A 19585-nucleotide genomic window follows, 5' to 3' on the forward strand; every position below is an offset into this window, starting at 1 on the left:
CACCGTGTTGAGACCCTGCCAAGGCAAATTTCCTATGAAATTTAGCACCTGCTGAATTCAAGAATTACTTCAAAATGAACTGAAACTTGTGACTGGTTCTTGTCACTTGCATTTCTATAAAACTTCCTTTGAGGCAGAAACAGAAGATCTGCTGGAACATGACTGAGAGAGGTCCTGTGACCAGAATCAACATTTTGAAATGCCTTTCTGGACAACATTCTCTTTGCTTTGGGCAGTCAAGAAAAAGAAGTCTGCAAATTGATAACACCACCTTCTCCCTTCTTTCTCAAGTTTGGATCCCTACCTCTGATACATTTTGGAATCCTGCACAGAGCTGGAGATGTTCAATTGAAATGAACCTCAGCTATAATAGCACCATCCTTCGTAAAAGCAAATTATGAACAGATCTCTGCAAAAAGCAAGTGTGGTTTAATAGATGTTAATGGTCGGCTTTCAAAAGCTTTTTGAAAATGAAACTTGCACAGTTTGATCAGTTCAGCTCTTTGTTGAAGAGCAGCATTGCAAGGACCTTTGCTGTCTGGATATTTCATCAGTTCATACAACCTGGTTCTGTAGCACAGACCTATTTGATGGTGTAAGAAGGTAGAGTTTGGGGTAATTTCTAATCCTTTCTTCAACAGATCCACAGCTTTTTCCACATCTCCTTTTGTTCTGTAAAACTTTGCAGCATAACGAAGCACGTATGGAAGATCAGGGGATTTCTGCAACGCTTCCTCAATGAATTTCAGTGCTTCTTCCTTCTGATTGAAGTGTTGTAGTTTTAGAGCCAGCAGCACCATGGCTTCAGTGTGATCTGGATCAAGCTCCAGCACACGTCTCAAATGCTTCACTGCTTCACTGGGCCCACGACTCTCTGGGGTACCAGAAAACCACTCCAGACGAAACAGAACAGTCGCATATCCAACATTCCATTCCGTGTTATCCGGATCTTCCTCCAGAGCCTTTTTAAAACATTCCATTGCATCTTCATAATATTGACTCGTACAATTCAGCAGTGACCAACCCTTCTCCCCGTACACTTCAGGTATCATTGCTGTATACCGAGAGGCATCAGGAAATTGTTGACAGATCCTCTCCAGTTTGTCGAGGTAGGACTGAGCCTCTGTCAGTTGCCCCATGTGATAATTGACCCAGGCACGGTTTCCATAGGTGACGATGATTCTTTTTTCAAATTCATCTTCATGATTCTCCCTCAGAATCTCTTCAGCTTCCTGTAAGTTTTGAATCGCCTCCTCACAGTTTCCTTGCAGACAGTTTACAAAAGCGAGTTGGTTGTAAGACGTGGCTCGATATATCACATCAAGCTGTATTGAATCTTCTAATCTTTGCTTCATATCATCCAAGTCAATGTTTTCTTTCTGTGGCGCCCACGTGAAGTGACATTGAAGCTGATCGAGCTTCACTTTCAACAAATCCTTCTCTTGGTCACTGCAAGAGAAAACAAATCATCAAAACCCATCTCAGACTAACTGAGACACCTCCTCCCATTTGGTTTTTGAAGCATTCTCCTGATTCCTGGACTCAGTAAATACTCTGGTCACAAGAGATGGTCTCTGCACACCACCTGCAAGTTCTCCTCCAAGACATTCACTATCCTGACCTGGAAATATATTGGCCGTTCTTTTGCAGTCGCTGGGTCAAAATCCTGGAATTCCCTTCCTAACGGCATTTGGGTCAAACCATAGCACATGGGCTGCAGCATTTCAAGAAGGCTGGTCACCGCCACCTTCTCAAGGGCAACCAGGGATGGGCAATAAATGCTGGCCAGCCAGCGACACCCATGTCCCACCAATGAATAAAAAGATAGGAAATGTGAGGACTACACCGCTTCCTCATATTTCCTTCATGCTGACTGTTGTATTAGCTCCTGGTCTGTTAGTCACTGTTCAGTAACACCACAACCACCTCCTCTCACAATGACATGAACAGGAGCATTATCTGAATTTCTGTCTGTTACATTTGCCCAGTGCATCTCCCTGTTTTTCTTGCATTCTAATCTGCAATAAGAGCATCCTCACTACATTGTGCATGTTAATTCTAAAACATTTCCCCTTTCATTCCCAGTCCGCAGGGAAGCCTCAAGACCAGGAAGTCCGCTTTGCAGACAAAGGTGACAAGGGGTGGATTGGGGCTTGTGGATGAGATGATGGAGGGTGATTGATCCAAAAGAGGGGGAAATTCAGGCTTGGACATGTGACTACAAAACAGGATTAACTTAGTGATCGGGACAATTTATTGGCAAAATGCAAAGACCCCTTGAATTTGCATTGCAAGTGTAGATTGTTGTATGTATATTGTTTTTACAGAAGCTATGTGACTTGTATATGCTGTATCCAATCAAAACAATCCACCAACATGGAGGGTGAGGCTGAATGGCCTATTTCTGTCTTGCACGTACCATGCAATCAATTCTGCCTCCTGTGCTGTCAATATAATTTCTCCTTTCCAGTGTTGCCTTGGGCAGGCATCCTTAAATATTCACATGCAAGTCACATATAAGCTGCTAGTTACTGTACTTGAACTGGGAGTGAATTGCTAGCCTTTATTCAATGTGTAATGTAACACCACACAATCTGTGTTGTTAGTAATTCATTTGCCTTCTGAATAATAGTTACCAATAAAATAGCTTTGGAAAGTGAGTAGGTGCGTGCTTCATTGAGATTCGAACTAATTCATTGATTTGAATTATTAATCAATAACAATTTAAAAAATATCTTCCTATTGTTTTATGCTTTACAACAATCAGTGGCCTTGGTAAGCAAAACACCCTCTCACAGCGAATAAATAATTCCTGGTCTGTGTTCCAACTGCTTTGTAAAAGTATGCTAGTTTCTGAAAACAAGCTCTGGGTTCAGTCGTCTACACACCGGTGTCAATACTAAAGCAATTCTGATGAGCTTTACCTCATAATGTTGATCAAATGGGGAATGGGTCGAGTTCCTGTCTCAGCTTCACCCCTGCTTGAAGTGATGAGTTGATCGAGGGCAGTGTTGGGTTTTGTTACACTCTTTAGCTCATTAATTGATCCAGTCATGAATTGCTTGAGATCATTTCCTAAATGTGAATCGAAACTGAAGCGACGCAATGAAAAACAGAAACAGATTTTCTATTGAAGAAGGGAACGGGTTAATGAATTTTGTAATACTTAAAGATTTGTGCACCCCTGTAACCTTGTATGCCCAGTTAACTTGTTTGTGCAAGTTTGTAATCTTGTATGCTGGCTAAACAAACCACAGGTGTCGAGATGCGATAACGGCTAATCACTAAAGAAGACCAATATTGTGACAATAGAGGAACAGAACAGAGACAGTCGCGGCCTTGAGACAGCTACGATTACACGGACTACGCAAAGGACGAAACTGCTGCAGCAGCAATAACTACATGATGGAGGACGAACCATGACAGACATCTTGGAGAACTGCGGACGTGACTCAGGGCGGGAACTGGGATGTATAAAAATCTACTCTTATTTGTGTTCGGGGAGAAGTCTGGTGAACCGCTTTAGGAACCAGGCTTCTCCCAAAAGTTTTTGCAATAAAGCCACTGTACTTTGACTCACTGATAGTCTCAGAGGTATTATTTTACCGACAACACTATCCAGGAAAGAAAATGGAACTGTAAACCATTCTTCCCATTCGCAAAAGCGCGATGCCAATTATGTTTGAGATGGATCTCCATGGAACTAATTCTAAACAAAGGCCAGTTTATAGCGTTAGATAAAAGATCACGGCTCAAATGCCTCTACCTCATCCATCAGTTACCTCTTGTGGTCTTTTGGACACACACAATTTGCTTCAATGGAGAGCACTGGATGTGGATCAGACCAATGTCATGTGACACCATCCCACTCATGCTTGAGGTGGTCTCCTCCATTCTCTCCTCCATCATGCTCCATGTGTTTGGAAAGTTTATAAATCGCATTGTACATTCTCTGCTGCTCCTCAGGGATTAGCTTTCTCATCAATAGCTCCAGGGCTTCTTAAAAGTTTACAGTTTATTTATTAGTCACAAGTAAGGCTTACATTAACACTGCAATGAAGTTACCGTGAAATTCCCCTAGTCGCCACATTCCGGTGCCTGTTTGGGTCAATGCACCTAACCAACCCATCTTTCAGACTGTGGGAGGAAACCGGAGCACCCGGAGGAAACCCACGCAGACACAGGGAAGAATATGCACACTCCACACAGACAGTGACCCAAGCCGGGAATTGAACCCGGGCCCTGGCGCTGAGGGGCAGCAGTGCTGAGGGGCACTGTGCCACCGTGCCGCCCTTGGCAACTTGGTGATGGCTTCCTGATATACTGACTTTATATCACTGACTTTTAAAATCCCACTCACTTCCAAACCTATCAAGGGTTAACATCAGGAACACCTAATACTGATGTAACTGCTGATGTAACTATGATGCAGTGTCAAAAGATTAGGTAACTGTGATCCAGAGGGAAAGAGAAGAACAACCTCGTGTAGAATTACTGAGCTGTGCAGAAACCTGTAGCTATAATAAAAATGGTTTTTACCAACCAGCCTCAAGTAGCTTTCTCAGGGGAACAGAAATATCCTAAAATATCCCATCCAGACCCCAATCACAAGATGAAACATGGTGGTAGCCAACAGCGAGTAAAAACTCCAGAAAAACTTCTGGCCTGCAGACCGGATAGACCTGCAGAAACAGGAAAAGAGGACAATTGATTGAAGACTCAGCTGAGAATTCAGAGAATTGTGGGTGTGGTAGTTAAAGTTAATTTATTAGTGTCACAAGTAGGCTTACATTAACACTGCAATGAAGTTACTGTGAAATTCCCTGAGTCACCACAGTCCGGCACCTGTTGAGGTCAATGCACCCAACCAGCACGACTTTCAGAATGTGGGAGGAAACCGGAGCACCCGGAGGAAATCCACGCAGACATGGGGAGAATGTGCAAACTCCGCACATATAGTGACCCAAGCCAGGAATCGAACCCAGGACTCTGGCGCTGTGAGGCAGCAGTGCTAACCACTGTGCCGCTGTGCCACCCATTGAGCAACCATTATTCCAGAAGATGAAAGAAAAACAGAGTGAATGCATGGATCAATATATAAATGGCCTGTACAGGCTAGCATAAAATTGTGAATATAGGATCCTCAGAGATTGAGCAATATATGCTCACATAATAGTTGGACCCTTAGATGAAACTGTATTAGATCTCTTACAAATAAGGGAAGGTTTAATTCTCACCAAAGCAGTAAAGTTGATGAACAGACTGAGCTTAGAATGTAAAATTGAGCAGTCGCTCATGGGGAAAAGAATGAGTGAGACCATTCATTAAGTTGTACAGAAAAGAGAAAGCTTGTTGAAACATGAGCCTATTAAAGTGGGGAAAGTTGAACTAACCGCCATCTTGGAATGCTCTTGGTGTGGTGGGAAAGCCCTGCTGAAGTGGAAAGAATGCTTGGTAGAGGAGCAGAGTTCCATGCCTGTGGAAAGATAGGATATACAATTTAGATGACATGGTGATCTAAAGTACAAGTAGCCCTCAACAAGAAAGAGAAAACATAGAACATAGAACATAGAACAGTACAGCACAGAACAGGCCCTTCAGCCCACGATGTTGTGCCGAGCTTTATCTGAAACCAAGATCAAGCTATCCCACTCCCTATCATCCTGGTGTGCTCCATGTGCCTATCCAATAACTGCTTAAATGTTCCTAAAGTGTCTGACTCCACTATCACTGCAGGCAGTCCATTCCACACCCCAACCACTCTCTGCGTAAAGAACCTACCTCTGATATCCTTCCTGTATCTCCCACCATGAACCCTATAGTTATGCCCCCTTGTAATAGCTCCATCCACCCGAGGAAATAGTCTTTGAACGTTCACTCTATCCATCCCCTTCATCATTTTATAAACCTCTATTAAGTCTCCCCTCAGCCTCCTCCGCTCCAGAGAGAACAGCCCTAGCTCCCGCAACTTTTCCTCATAAGACCTACCCTCCAAACCAGGCAGCATCCTGGTAAATCTCCACTGCACTCTTTCCAGCGCTTCCACATCCTTCCTATAGTGAGGTGACCAGAACTGCACACAATACTCCAAATGTGGTCTCACCAAGGTCCTGTACAGTTGCAGCATAACCCCACGGCTCTTAAACTCCAACCCCCTGTTAATAAAAGCTAACACACTATAGGCCTTCTTCACAGCTCTATCCACTTGAGTGGCAACCTTTAGAGATCTGTGGATATGAACCCCAAGATCTCTCTGTTCCTCCACAGTCTTCAGAACCCTACCTTTGACCCTATAATCCACATTTAAATTAGTCCTACCAAAATGAATCACCTCACATTTATCAGGGTTAAACTCCATTTGCCATTTTTCAGCCCAGCTTTGCACCCTATCTATGTCTCTTTGCAGCCTACAACAGCCCTCCACCTCATCCACTACTCCACCAATCTTAGTGTCATCAGCAAATTTACTGATCCACCCTTCAGCCCCCTCCTCTAAGTCATTAATAAAAATCACAAAGAGCAGAGGACCAAGCATTGTTCCCTGCGGCACTCCGCTAGCAACCTGCCTACAATCCGAAAATTTTCCATCGACCACCACCCTCTGTCTTCGATCAGACAGCCAGTTACCTATCCAATCGGCCAACTTTCCCCCTATCCCACACCTCCTCACTTTCATCATAAGCCGACCATGGGGGACCTTCTCAAACGCCTTACTAAAATCCATGTATATGACATCAACTGCCCTACCTTCATCAACACACTTAGTTACCTCCTCAAAAAATTCAATCAAATTTGTGAGGCACGACTTGCCCTTCACGAATCCATGCTGACTATCCCGGATTAATCCGCATCTTTCTAAATGGTCGTAAATCCCATCTCTAAGGACCTGTTCCATCAATTTACCAACCACCGAAGTAAGACTAACCGGTCTATAATTACCAGGGTCATTTCTATTCCCTTTCTTAAACAGAGGAACAACATTCACCATTCTCCAGTCCTCTGGCACCTTCCCCGTGGACAGCGAGGACCCAAAGATCAAAGCCAAAGGCTCTGCAATCTCATCCCTTGCCTCCCAAAGAATCCTAGGATACATTTCATCAGGCCCAGGGGACTTATCGACCTTCAGTTTATTCAAAACTGCCAGGACATCCTCCCTCCGAACATCTATTCCCTCCAGCATATTAGCCTGTAACACCTTCTTTTCCTCAAAAACATGGCCCCTCTCCTTGGTGAACACTGAAGAAAAGTATTCATTCATCACCTCGCCTATCTCTACCGACTCCATACACAAGTTCCCACTACTGTCCTTGACCGGCCCTAACCTCACCCTGGTCATTCTTTTATTCCTCACATAAGAGGAATAGAATCAATTCAAATACAAGAAGTAGAAGAGCCATAAGAAAAAACAAATAACCTCCCTGGGAGGTGTGAGCGGGGCAGCAAGGTGGCACAGTAGTTAACACTGTTCCCTCACAGTGCCAGGGACCCGGGTTCAAATCCAGCCTTGGGTGGCTGTGGGGGTTTCCTCCAGGTGCTCTGGTTTTCTCCAAAAATGTGCAGGTTGGGTTGATTGGCCATGCTAAATTGTCCCTTAGTGTCAGGGGAATTCGCAGGGTAAACACATGAGGTTGCGGGAATAGGGTGAGATTGTTTGTCGGTGCAGGCTCGATGGGCTAAATGGCCTCATCCGCACTGTAGGGATTCTATGATTCTGTGAGTCTAAGTTAATAAATCAGAAAATAATCACTGGAATATTGAATTCAAATTGGATGGATACCCCCGAGGTTTAAATTATACACAGATGGAGGTGTTTCAGACTTGTCTGATGAAGCAATGTCGTTTAAAAACAATACATTGCCGCCATCACCCATGCAGTTACAAGGCTCAGGAGGGACTACACTGAAAGTCATCGGTTAACACTTAGCAAGATCAAGATATTAGGATTAAAAGAAGTAATTGAGTATCTGTATATCATACGGCAACAAGAATCATCATTATTAAGCAGAAAAGCATGCTTACAATTGGGGCTGATTTACAAGGTTAACAAAGTTGCTGATGAGCTGTCCAAACACATCTTCAGGAATGACTTCCTAAAATTAATTTCAGGCTCAGCAAAGCTACAATTTGACATAATCCTTAGAGCTGATGCTAAAAAAAGTTGTCCCTTTATACTGGGAAATGTCTTTTATCCACTTTTGGATAAAGTCAAGAGTGAGATTGAGCACATTTCACCATAAGATCATAAGGAATAGGAACAGGGAGTGGACAATTCAGCCTATCGAACCTGCTCTTCCATTTCATAAAATGATCCAACACGCACTAAGTCCGTTCTCCTGCCTTCTCTTCATAACCCTTAATTCTGATGAAAAACCTATCAATCTCACCCTTGAAAATGTTCAAGGGTTCGGCATCCACAGCTTCCTGGAGTAAAAAATTCCGAAGATTTACTACTCTTTGAGAGAAGAAATTCCTCCTCAAATCCACCTTAAATGAGTACCCGCTGATTCTGTGTTGCGACTTTGGGTAGAGGAATTGTAGTTTGGGAGGTAGGAAATTAGAATTGGGTGTTTGTAAAATTGTATGTTAAAAGGTTTTTCTGTGCTTAGAGATTTAAAGTGCAAGTACACTGAGAGCCCAAACTGAAACATTAGTATCGAAAGGCCAAACAGCAGTTTTTAGCAAAACAACAGGCTTTTGAATTTAGTCAATCAATTTGAATCAGGCAGTTAGACATCGAAAACCTATTAAATTTAAATCTGATGGTTTTGACAACCTCGGACCAATCCTATTGCGGGCAATATTGATACGTCATCATGGGTATAAAAGAAAGGGGCAGTGGAACAAAGAGGAGAGAGCAACTGCCAGAGCTATCAGCTCTCAGCTCTTGAAAGAGAGATCATCTCTGGCTCTCATTGCTTCATCAATATCTTAGAGAAAACAGCAGCTGGGTAGCAAAGGTGCCAAAGGAGAAAGAAGTTCCAGATAGAAGAATCAACAGAGAAGGCCCAGCATATTCCAGAAGACACAAAACCTGGTTGTAATTCAGAGAGTGACTAAATTCTATTTTGTTAATGAGTGGGAATTGTATTTATTAGAGCAGCATACCATTAGAATCTTGTTTTATTTGGGAATCGTTAATAGTTAGAAGGGATTTATTCGGTTTGTTAATACTTTCGTTAATTTGTTCACGGTTAGCTGAATAAATAATTGTTATGTGTTGATTCTAGAGAGAGTGTCAGGGATTTATTTTGTATTTATTCACTAGAAGTTGCTGAAGAGCAGGTCACCCCACTTCACACACACTTTTGACAGATTATAGGGTGAGGTACTCCTCTTTGGGGGTTTGGTGTTAGTTCTCAGAGGGGGATTCCACCTCTGCTTTCTAACATACTGCGACTATGCTCTCTGGTTCTGCCCTCTCCTATGAATGGAAACATCTTCCGAACATTAACCTGTCACTCGGTTGTGCTGCTCTCAGTTTGCCACAACAAAGCAGCCCCCCAACTATCACGGGGTCCTGCAGCCCATTGCGACCCCACCACCCACCTGGATCGATACCCCCTCCCTCCCCTCACGCAATCGGCGGCCTGACCCCCCCACAATCGGCTGCCCAACTCCACCATTGGTCAGCCCCGATCATCGTTCTCCCTCCCCCCACTGATCCCTGATGCAGAGCGGTAGCAGGTCCCCCCATGACCAGCCGCCTCTGGTCTGGCTCTGCCCCTCATTAGCCCCCCACCCCCTCAAGCCGTGCCCCCTTGGCACAGCCTGGTGGGCAGTACCAGGGTGCCAGGCTGGCACTGCCAGGCTGGCACTACTCCAGGGTCACCCTTCCACCGCCCTGACCTTCCCTTGGAGCCTCAATGGCCTCAGGTTCTACTGACGAGGCCACCATGACAGGTTCACATCACACCAGCTGTGATTCTCCTTGCAAGTTCATACAGACAAGTAAGCCTGGATGATAATGTCGCAGGGTCATTAAATCCATGTAAAACAGCTTTTAGATATATTTCAATAAATTAACCTGCCTCGTACCGGAAATGGACAGGAGGCTGATCGCGCCGGATACCCGGCGCCGATAAGATTGCGAGAAATCGATTTCTTGACTCTCTTGTGATCTTACCAGCTCACCCCACACATCAGCTGGTGGGGTGCAATGATAGGATCACCCCTAAACTGTTTAATTTTTCTCATATGACAGTCCCTCCGTAGTTGGGAGCATCGTGGTAAACCTCTTCTGTACTGCCTCCAATGATAATATAGACTTCCTCAAATTAGGGGACCAAGGCTGTAAACAACACTCTAAACGTGGCATCACGAGTATCTTGTACAGTTGCAGCAACATCTCTTTACTTGTATACTCCAGCCCCCTGAGGTAAAAGCCAGCGTTCCATTTGCCTTCCTGTTATGTATTTAAAGCGGTTGTATTTCTTCTGGCGTAACATCACGTGATCTTTAGTTTTCTGGACAAAAAAGATGAAATATTCACTGAATCCTTCTTCCAATACCATGCATACATACATCCAATAAAAAACAGAGGCAAAACACTTAGATCACTCCTCGTTATCTCAGTGAGACAAACTTCAGCTGGTTTTACAAAATGATAATAGCTTGAGAATTTTGTCCCGAACTAAAGTACACTAACCTCAATTGGCTAATTTGTTCCACATATTACAATATATTGTGTAAAATAGGAGAAATGTTACAGCAAATGTCTTAAAAGATCACAACCACGGAATGTCAACACCTCTTCCATTCTAGTTTAGTGTGGTGCAGTTATAAGTCTCTGGATTCCAAAGAAACCAGTTATATTAACATATTATGAAGGACTGAGGAGTTTAATTAATAGCCTGTATAGAAAAGTCACTTATGTTACACTCATTAAATACTAATTCTGATACTGCTTTTCCCTGCATGTTAACTGTGCCTATGTAATTTCTTGCTTACAATTAGTAGAATTGATATATTTGAATCGTAATATCAAATACATTACAATTGTTACAGTGTAACTTTTAGAGGTAACTGGACTCGTTAACCTACACCCACATAATCTAATCTGCTTATTCATTTCCTTCAAGTAACCACTGTTCTACCCAGCAGGATATTTCATAACTTCTATCTTGGGCAAAAAGACTTTCACATGTGCAAATATGTAGTTGAAATAAACTGCTTTAATGACAAAAGTGGAGAGATTCATGGGTTTTTGTGGCTCTTCCATCTTAGACCTTGAATGAGCAACATCTTCTTAATAAAGCTGCATTGTGTTTAACTACAACCCACCTCATTACATTCCTCTTGTGCTGGCCACTGGTCCATATGTAATCATCCCTATTACCATCTGCACCTGTATGCTAGCTTCTTTAGCTTTCATGAACAAGGACTTCCAAGTCCCTTTGTGCTACAGCTTTCTGCAGTCGCTCCCCATTTAAATAATAACCCACCTTCTAATTCTTTCTTCCAAAATAAACACTCTCACATTTTCCCGCATTGAATTCCATTTGCCAATTTTCTGTCCTCTCACGTAACCTGTCAATATCTTCCTGTAAAATATTTATATCCTCCTTACATAAGAACATAAGAACATAAGAAATAGGAGCAGGAGTAGGCCATCTAGCCCCTCGAGCCTGCCCCGCCATTCAATAAGATCATGGCTGATCTGACGTGGATCAGTACCACTTACCCGCCTGATCCCCATAACCCTTAATTCCCTTACCGATCAGGAATCCATCCATCCGCGCTTTAAACATATTCAGCGAGGTAGCCTCCACCACCTCAGTGGGCAGAGAATTCCAGAGATTCACCACCCTCTGGGAGAAGAAGTTCCTCCTCAACTCTGTCTTAAACCGACCCCCCTTTATTTTGAGGCTGTGTCCTCTAGTTTTAACTTCCTTACTAAGTGGAAAGAATCTCTCCGCCTCCACCCTATCCAGCCCCCGCATTATCTTATAAGTCTCCATAAGATCCCCCCTCATCCTTCTAAACTCCAACGAGTACAAACCCAATCTCCTCAGCCTCTCCTCATAATCCAAACCCCTCATCTCCGGTATCAACCTGGTGAACCTTCTCTGCACTCCCTCCAATGCCAATATATCCTTCCTCATATAAGGGGACCAATACTGCACACAGTATTCCAGCTGCGGCCTCACCAATGCCCTGTACAGGTGCATCAAGACATCCCTGCTTTTATATTCTATCCCCTTCGCAATATAGGCCAACATCCCATTTGCCTTCTTGATCACCTGTTGTACCTGCAGACTGGGCTTTTGCGTCTCATGCACAAGGACCCCCAGGTCCCTTTGCACGGTAGCATGTTTTAATTTGTTTCCATTGAGATAGTAATCCCATTTGTTATTATTTCCTCCAAAGTGTATAACCTCGCATTTCTCAATGATATACTCCATTTGCCATATCCTCGCCCACTCACTCAGCCTGTCCAAATCTCTCTGCAGATCTTCTCCGTCCTCCACACGATTCACTTTTCCACTTATCTTTGTGTCGTCTGCAAACTTCGTTACCCTACACTCCGTCCCCTCCTCCAGATCATCTATATAAATGGTAAATAGTTGCGGCCCGAGTACCGATCCCTGCGGCACGCCACTAGTTACCTTCCTCCAACCGGAAAAACACCCATTTATTCCGACTCTTTGCTTCCTGTCGGATAGCCAGTCCCCAATCCACTTTAACACACTACCCCCAACTCCGTGTGCCCTAATCTTCTTCAGTAGCCTTTTATGGGGCACCTTATCAAACGCCTTACAATCTGCCTTCTCACCCACCTTTGTATCATCTGCAAATTTGGCAACAGTATATTCTGTTCCTTTCTCCAAATCGTGAACATGTATTGTGAAGAGCTGTGGTCCCATCATTAATCATTATGGTACTCCACTGGTTACTGCCCTCCAACCTGAGAAAGATCCTCTTAGCGCTACTCGCTGCTTCCTGTAATTTAACCAATCCTTTATCCATGACAGAATATTGCCTCCAACTGCATCTATCTTGTGTAGGATCCTTTTGTGTGGCACCTTATCAAATGAAAATGCAAATATACAACATCGACTGGTTCTCTTCTTTCCACTCTGGTTGATACCTCCTCAAAGAACTCTAGTAAATTTGTCAGACGTGATTTCCCTCCATGAAACCATACTGTCCCTGCTTGACCAGATTACGACTTTCCAAATGCATTGCTATTCACTCTTTATCAATTATTTCTAATATTTTTCCAATAACCGAGGTGAGACTAACTGGCCTGTAGTTTCCTGCATTTCACTTCCTTTCCTTTTTGAGCAGGGATACCACATTGGCAGCTCTCCAATCCATTGGCAGAGTTCCAGGGCCCTAGGATTTTTGAAAACCATAGGGATTAACTCTCCAGTAACTATGCCAACAAAGTGGTTTTCTAGAATGGTCACAGGAAGAAAGCTTAACAATTCGATTAAGATCAAAGACTTGTCTCAATTAAAAATAATACCAGTGGAGCTTGAGAACCACCCTTTGGCATCAGTGATTGGAAATCTTGTCAACTTCACAAGAAGTACAGTTTGTGTCAATTTCGATGCAAACAGCAGCTTTAGGCAGTTCCTTCTGGAGAAAGAACGCGGACTCTTAACTATTTCTGTAACACCATCCCCTCAATATTGTTTTAACAGGTTCGCTTTTGGAATTGCTTCTGCACCAGAGATATTCTGAAGGACAATGGACGGAATCTTGAGTAAGAAGTCTCACAACACCAGGTTAAAGTCCAACAGGTTTATTTGGTAGCAAATACCATAAGCTTTCGGAGCACTGCTCCTTCGTCAGATGGAGTGGAAATGTGCTCTCAAACACCCAGGCTCTCTCTGTGTGGGAATAATGGCGCATGCTCAAAATCCGGAGAGTTTTGAAAAGCCTGATTCTCGCCGGCAAGATTGCATTTTGCAATGTTGCAGCAGTCCCGTAGACGGAGTGATGCAGAACACGCTGTGGAACTTTGTGAACTTCATTTTAATATATTAGCATTTCATTGGAGAGCACTCGAGCTGGATATTGAGCCCGCACCGAACAATCAGCTGGTGCCAACGTAACATCGCACCAGCGCCATTTACCACAGCTCTACATAAGTGTGATCCTGGCACCTTCACCTCCAAGGGGGACATCAGAGGTGAGCGATTAGGCAGCCATTTCTCCTCAGCCTGTCCAACACTCAAGGGGCAGCAGGGAGAATCCTGAGCACACAGATAAGTACAGCTCAGGGCCGGGAGTGGGGATCACTCTTGCCATACAGTGGGGAGGGGGAGGGGAAATAGGTGGGTCAGATGCCATGAGAAAATGGAGGCTCAGCACTATTCATCCTTGTGCCTTGCAGGAGAAATAATGTGGAGATGTGAGCGACCGGGCACCAATTATTGGCAGCGGGGTCATATGGTCCCACCATTGTCAACAGGGTTTCCCACTGAACGCATCCCCACGCCATCTTTGGGAAATGCTTGGCGGGACTGCGCCAGCTGCAGGAACATGAGATCCCGCTGGCATGAACGGGAGCAAAATTTCAGAGTATGGGTCATGGGTTGGGATGTGTTCACGTCAGGCTGTCAGGGGGGTGGGGGAGGCGGGAGTGTGAGGTGTCAGGCCAGGTCTGCCAGGGTGATCAGATACCAGGTCCAAGTGAAGGTTCGACAGTTAAATAAAGGTAATTACAGACGCATGAGGGAGGAACTGACAAAAATCGACTGGAAGCAGAGCCTAGTGGGAAAGACAGTAGAACAGCAATGGCAGGAGTTTCTGGGAGTAATTGAGGACACAGTGCAGAGGTTCATCCCAAACAAAAGAAAGGTTATCAGAGGGGGGATTAGGCAGCCATGGCTGACAAAGGAAGTCAGGGAATGCATCAAGGCAAAAGAGAGAGCCTATAATGTGGCAAAGAGTAGTGGGAATTCAGAAGATTGGGAAGGCTATAAAAACAAACAGAGGATAACAAAGAGAGAAATAAGGAAGGAGAGGATCAAATATGAAGGTAGGCTAGCCAGTAACATTAGGAATGATAGTAAAAGTTTCTTTAAATACATTAAAAACAAATGGGAGGCAAAAGTAGACATTGGGCCGCTCCAAAATGACGCTGGTAATCTAGTGATGGGAGACAAGGAAATAGCTGAGGAACTTAATAAGTACTTTGCGTCAGTCTTCACAGTAGAAGACATGAGTAATATCCCAACAATTCAGGAAAGTCAGGGGGCAGAGTTGAATATGGTTGCCATCACAAAGGAGAAAGTGCTAGAGAAACTAAAAGGTCTGAAAATTGATAAATCTCCGGGCCCAGATGGGCTACATCCTAGAGTTCTAAAGGAGATAGCTGAAGAAATAGTGGAGGCGTTAGTTATGATCTTTCAAAAGTCACTGGAGTCAGGGAAAGTCCCAGAGGATTGGAAAATCGCTGTTGTAACCCCACTGTTCAAGAAGGGAACAAGAAAAAAGATGGAAAATTATAGGCCAATTAGCCTAACCTCAGTTGTTGGCAAAATTCTAGAATCCATCGTTAAGGATGAGATTTCTAAATTCTTGGAAGTGCAGGGTCGGATTAAGACAAGTCAGCATGGATTTAGTAAGGGGAGGTCGTGCCTGACAAACCTGTTAGAGTTCTTTGAAGAGATAACAAATAGGTTAGACCAAGGAGAGCCAATGGATGTTATCTATCTTGACTTCCAAAAGGCCTTTGACAAGGTGCCTCACGGGAGACTGCTGAGTAAAATAAGGGCCCATGGTATTCGAGGCAAGGTACTAACATGGATTGACGATTGGCTGTCAGACAGAAGGCAGAGAGTTGGGATAAAAGGTTCTTTCTCAGAATGGCAACCGGTGACAAGTGGTGTCCCGCAGGGTTCAGTGTTGGGGCCACAGCTGTTCTCTTTATATATTAACGATCTAGATGACAGGACTGGGAGCATTCTGGCCAAATTTGCCGATGATACAAAGATAGGTGGAGGGGCAGGTAGTATTGAGGAGGTGGGGAGGCTGCAGAAAGATTTAGACAGTTTAGGAGAGTGGTCCAAGAAGTGGCTGATGAAATTCAACGTGGGCAAGTGCGAGGTCGTACACTTTGGAAAAAAGAATAGAGGCATGGACTATTTTCTAAACGGTGACAAAATTCATAATGCTAAAGTGCAAAGGGACTTGGGAGTCCTAGTCCAGGATTCTCTAAAGGTAAACTTGCAGGTTGAGTCCGTAATTAAGAAAGCAAATGTAATGTTGTCATTTATCTCAAGAGGCTTGGAATACAAAAGCAGGGATGTACTTCTGAGGCTTTATAAAGCACTGGTTAGGCCCCATTTGGAGTACTATGAGCAATTTTGGGCCCCACACCTCAGGAAGGACATACTGGCACTGGAGCGGGTCCAGCGGAGATTCACACGGATGATCCCAGGAATGGTAGGCCTGACATACAATGAACGTCTGAGGATCGTGGGATTATATTCATTGGAGTTTAGGAGGTTGAGGGGAGATCTGATAGAAACTTACAAGATAATGAACGGCTTAGATAGGATGGACGTAGGGAAGTTGTTTCCATTAACAGGGGAGACTAGGACGCGGGGGCACAGCCTTAGAATAAAAGGGAGTCACTTTAGAACAGAGATGAGGAGAAATTTCTTCAGCCAGAGAGTGGTGGGTCTGTGGAATTCATTGCCACAGAGGGCTGTGGAGGCCGAGACGTTGAGCGTCTTCAAGACAGAAATTGATAAATTCTTGATTTCTCGAGGAATTAAGGGCTATGGGGAGAGAGCGGGTAAATGGAGTTGAAATCAACCATGATTGAATGGTGGAGTGGACTCGATGGGCCGAATGGCCTTACTTCCGCTCCTATGTCTTATGGTCTTATGGTCTAAGTGATGTGTGGGGCTATAGTGCAGGCCACTAGGGCAGTGGGGAAATCTTTGCAGGGGGGCGTTGGGATATGGGGAATACCATACAGGGGACAAAGGGGAAAGTCATGTGGGGGTGCTGGGATCGGGGTGGTGGGTGGGTGGGCAGGGGAGACCAACGGCTGTTGGTCTGGGTGTTTAGAATTGTTTCCCAGAGGTTTTAAATCTTACAGACAATGTGTCTGTACCTTTAAGAGTTGATTAGCTGTATTAGCATTGATTAGCTTGATTAGCATTCCAATCATTATTCTGTAAATTGAGTTTGTGTCTCTGTATGCCCTGTTTGTGAGCACATCTCCCACTCCACCTGACGAAGGGGCAGCGCTCCGAAAGCTAGTGGCATTTGCTACCAAATAAACCTGTTGGACTTTAACCTGGTGTTGTTAGACTTCTTACTGTGTTTACCCCAGTCCAACACTGGCATCTCCACATCATTTGGAAAATGTGCTAGCAACTTTGCAATGATTGACAAGCAAGGTATTTGAAGGATTGTGCCTCTGTGTGGTATATCTTCTTCATTTGTTGTGTTCAGCTAAACCTGGGAGCAACATTTACGTTGCTTGATCAGTGGAAAGAGCCAATTTGATAATCAACGTGACAAAAATGAACTTGCCAAAACAGAATCAAATTATATGGGCCACAGTGTGGGACAAGGTCGAGAGAAGCAAGGCTATCTTTGGCCTTCTTGTGCCTAAAATGAGAAACGTTGTGGTTATACAGTCAACCTTTGCCATATTGTTCCCATGAAATTGGGAATGGAGAACATGCTTTTGAATAGGATTCCATTTACTAGGTTCCAGCCATGGGCAGCATTGGTTTGGGTAGCACTGGTGCAGCACATATACAGCAACAGTTGAGGGAACCTCTGAGCAATACATCAGTAAAGACCTTGCCCAGCTGTTCAGTTCAATATCCCATCCCTACATTCTGTGTTCCTGACACCCCCAGTCAGAATTTTAAAGGGAGGCCCTCCTCTATTCGAGGTGGGAATTGTTGATTCCCAATGAAGAAACTGAGGATAACCAAACATTATTCACATGATGGATATGCGGTTTACAGAGGACAACGCCCAGGTAAGTAAAACCCTGTCAAATTCCATTGCTCAGTTTAGGAGATAAATGAGACTTTTAGCAAAATACCTAAAGATGTATAAACTTCAGAGTTTTCCCTTTGCTATTGTCCAGGATGGGCAGAGAAGTTGTATGTTGGTCCCTGCTTTTGTTGAATGTGATATGTCCTCACAATGAGAGATGGTTCCATAAAGTTGAGGGTCCTGTAATTGCTGTAACTGCAGCCAACTTGCGATTGATGGGACCTGTAGCAGCCATCCTTTCATTCAACAAGGCCAACCTTTTTTTGAAATTAGCAAGAGAGTAAGGTTTTATTTCAACGGTTTATGATCCCTTTCATGACTTAGGGACACAATACAAGTATTAGCTAGATTATAACCAGGATATTTTAAGAGTGCGGACATCTTTCTGTCGCAATGTACCTCTCCACTAAAGAGTGTATGGAAGTGGATTTCCAGATTTAGATACATAAGACTGTATGAAACAATCTAATTTCTAAATTATCATAGAAATCATAGAATCCCTACAGTGCAGAAAGAGGCCATTTGGCCCATCGAGTCTGCACCGACCACAATCCCACCCAGGCCCTACCCCCATATCCCTACATATTTACCCACTGATCCCTCTAACCTACGCATCTCAAGACACTAAGGGGCAATTTTAGCATGGCCAATCAACCTAACCCGCACATCTTTGGACTGCAGGTTTATATGCAGGTTTATTAAACAACCAACTTTGCAATTAACTTTCATGGAAATTTAACTTCAACAGTTACAGTTCTGGTAAAGGCAAGTACATTCTTGCTTCTAATAGAGAGTTCAGACCTTATTAATGTTACAGAAAGAGATTTAAGCTATCCATTGATATTTGAATTAGCATTTACCTTAAATCTTGAGCAGAAAGTTTAGCAAGATACCTCCATCCCAATCAAGGGGAGAGCTATCATCGCTACATAACGGCAGTATACATTTACCTTGAGAGATGTGTGAATGAATCAAATGGCTGTGTTCTCACCCCCTCCCACGCACCCCCCACCCCCCTCCCCCATCCCCCCCCTTCCCCTCCGTCCCCCCCTGTCCGTCCCCCCCGTCCACCCCGTCCACCCCTCCCCCCCATCTCCCCCTCCCCCCGTCTCCCCCTCCCCCCATCTCCCCCTCCCCACGTCCCCCCTCCCCACCCCATCCCCCCCTCCCCCCCATCCCCCCCTTGCCCCCCTCCCCCCCGCCCCATCCCTCGCCCACCCTCCCCCCCGCCCCATCCCTCACCCCCCCTCCCCCTGCCCCATCCCTCGCCCCCTCCTCCCCACCGCCCCATCCCTCGCCCCCCCCTCCCCCCCGCCCCATCCCTCCCCCCCCCGTCCCCGCGTCCCCCCGTCCCCCCCGTCCCACCTCCCTCCCCCCTCCCCCCCTCCCTCCCCCCCTCCCTCCCCCCTCCCCCCTCCCCCCGTCCCCTCCTCCCCCCCGTCCCCCCCTCCCCCTGTCCCCCTGTCCCCCCTCCCCCCCTCCCCCCTCCCCCGTCCCCCCTCCCCCTCCCCCCTCCCCCCCAATCCCCCCATCCCCCCTCCCCCCTCCCCCCCAATCCCCCCAATCCCCCCATCCCCCCTCCCCCCTCCCCCCCAATCCCCCC

At 45.0% G+C, this 19585-nt stretch overlaps 1 protein-coding gene across 1 annotated transcript in view; it reads right to left on the reverse strand.

Moving 5' to 3' along the window:
* Window positions 1–395: 395 nt before the first annotated feature.
* LOC144486231 (antiviral innate immune response effector IFIT1-like) overlaps window positions 396–19585 on the reverse strand; it is a 60925-nt gene continuing 41735 nt past the window's right edge. The window contains exon 2 of the mRNA XM_078204301.1: window positions 396–1449. Within this exon, the coding sequence (XP_078060427.1) occupies window positions 396–1449 (1054 nt within the window). The remainder of the gene's footprint in view (window positions 1450–19585) is intronic.

This window comes from Mustelus asterias, unplaced genomic scaffold (assembly GCF_964213995.1).
Source record: "Mustelus asterias unplaced genomic scaffold, sMusAst1.hap1.1 HAP1_SCAFFOLD_301, whole genome shotgun sequence".
NCBI lineage: Eukaryota > Metazoa > Chordata > Chondrichthyes > Carcharhiniformes > Triakidae > Mustelus > Mustelus asterias.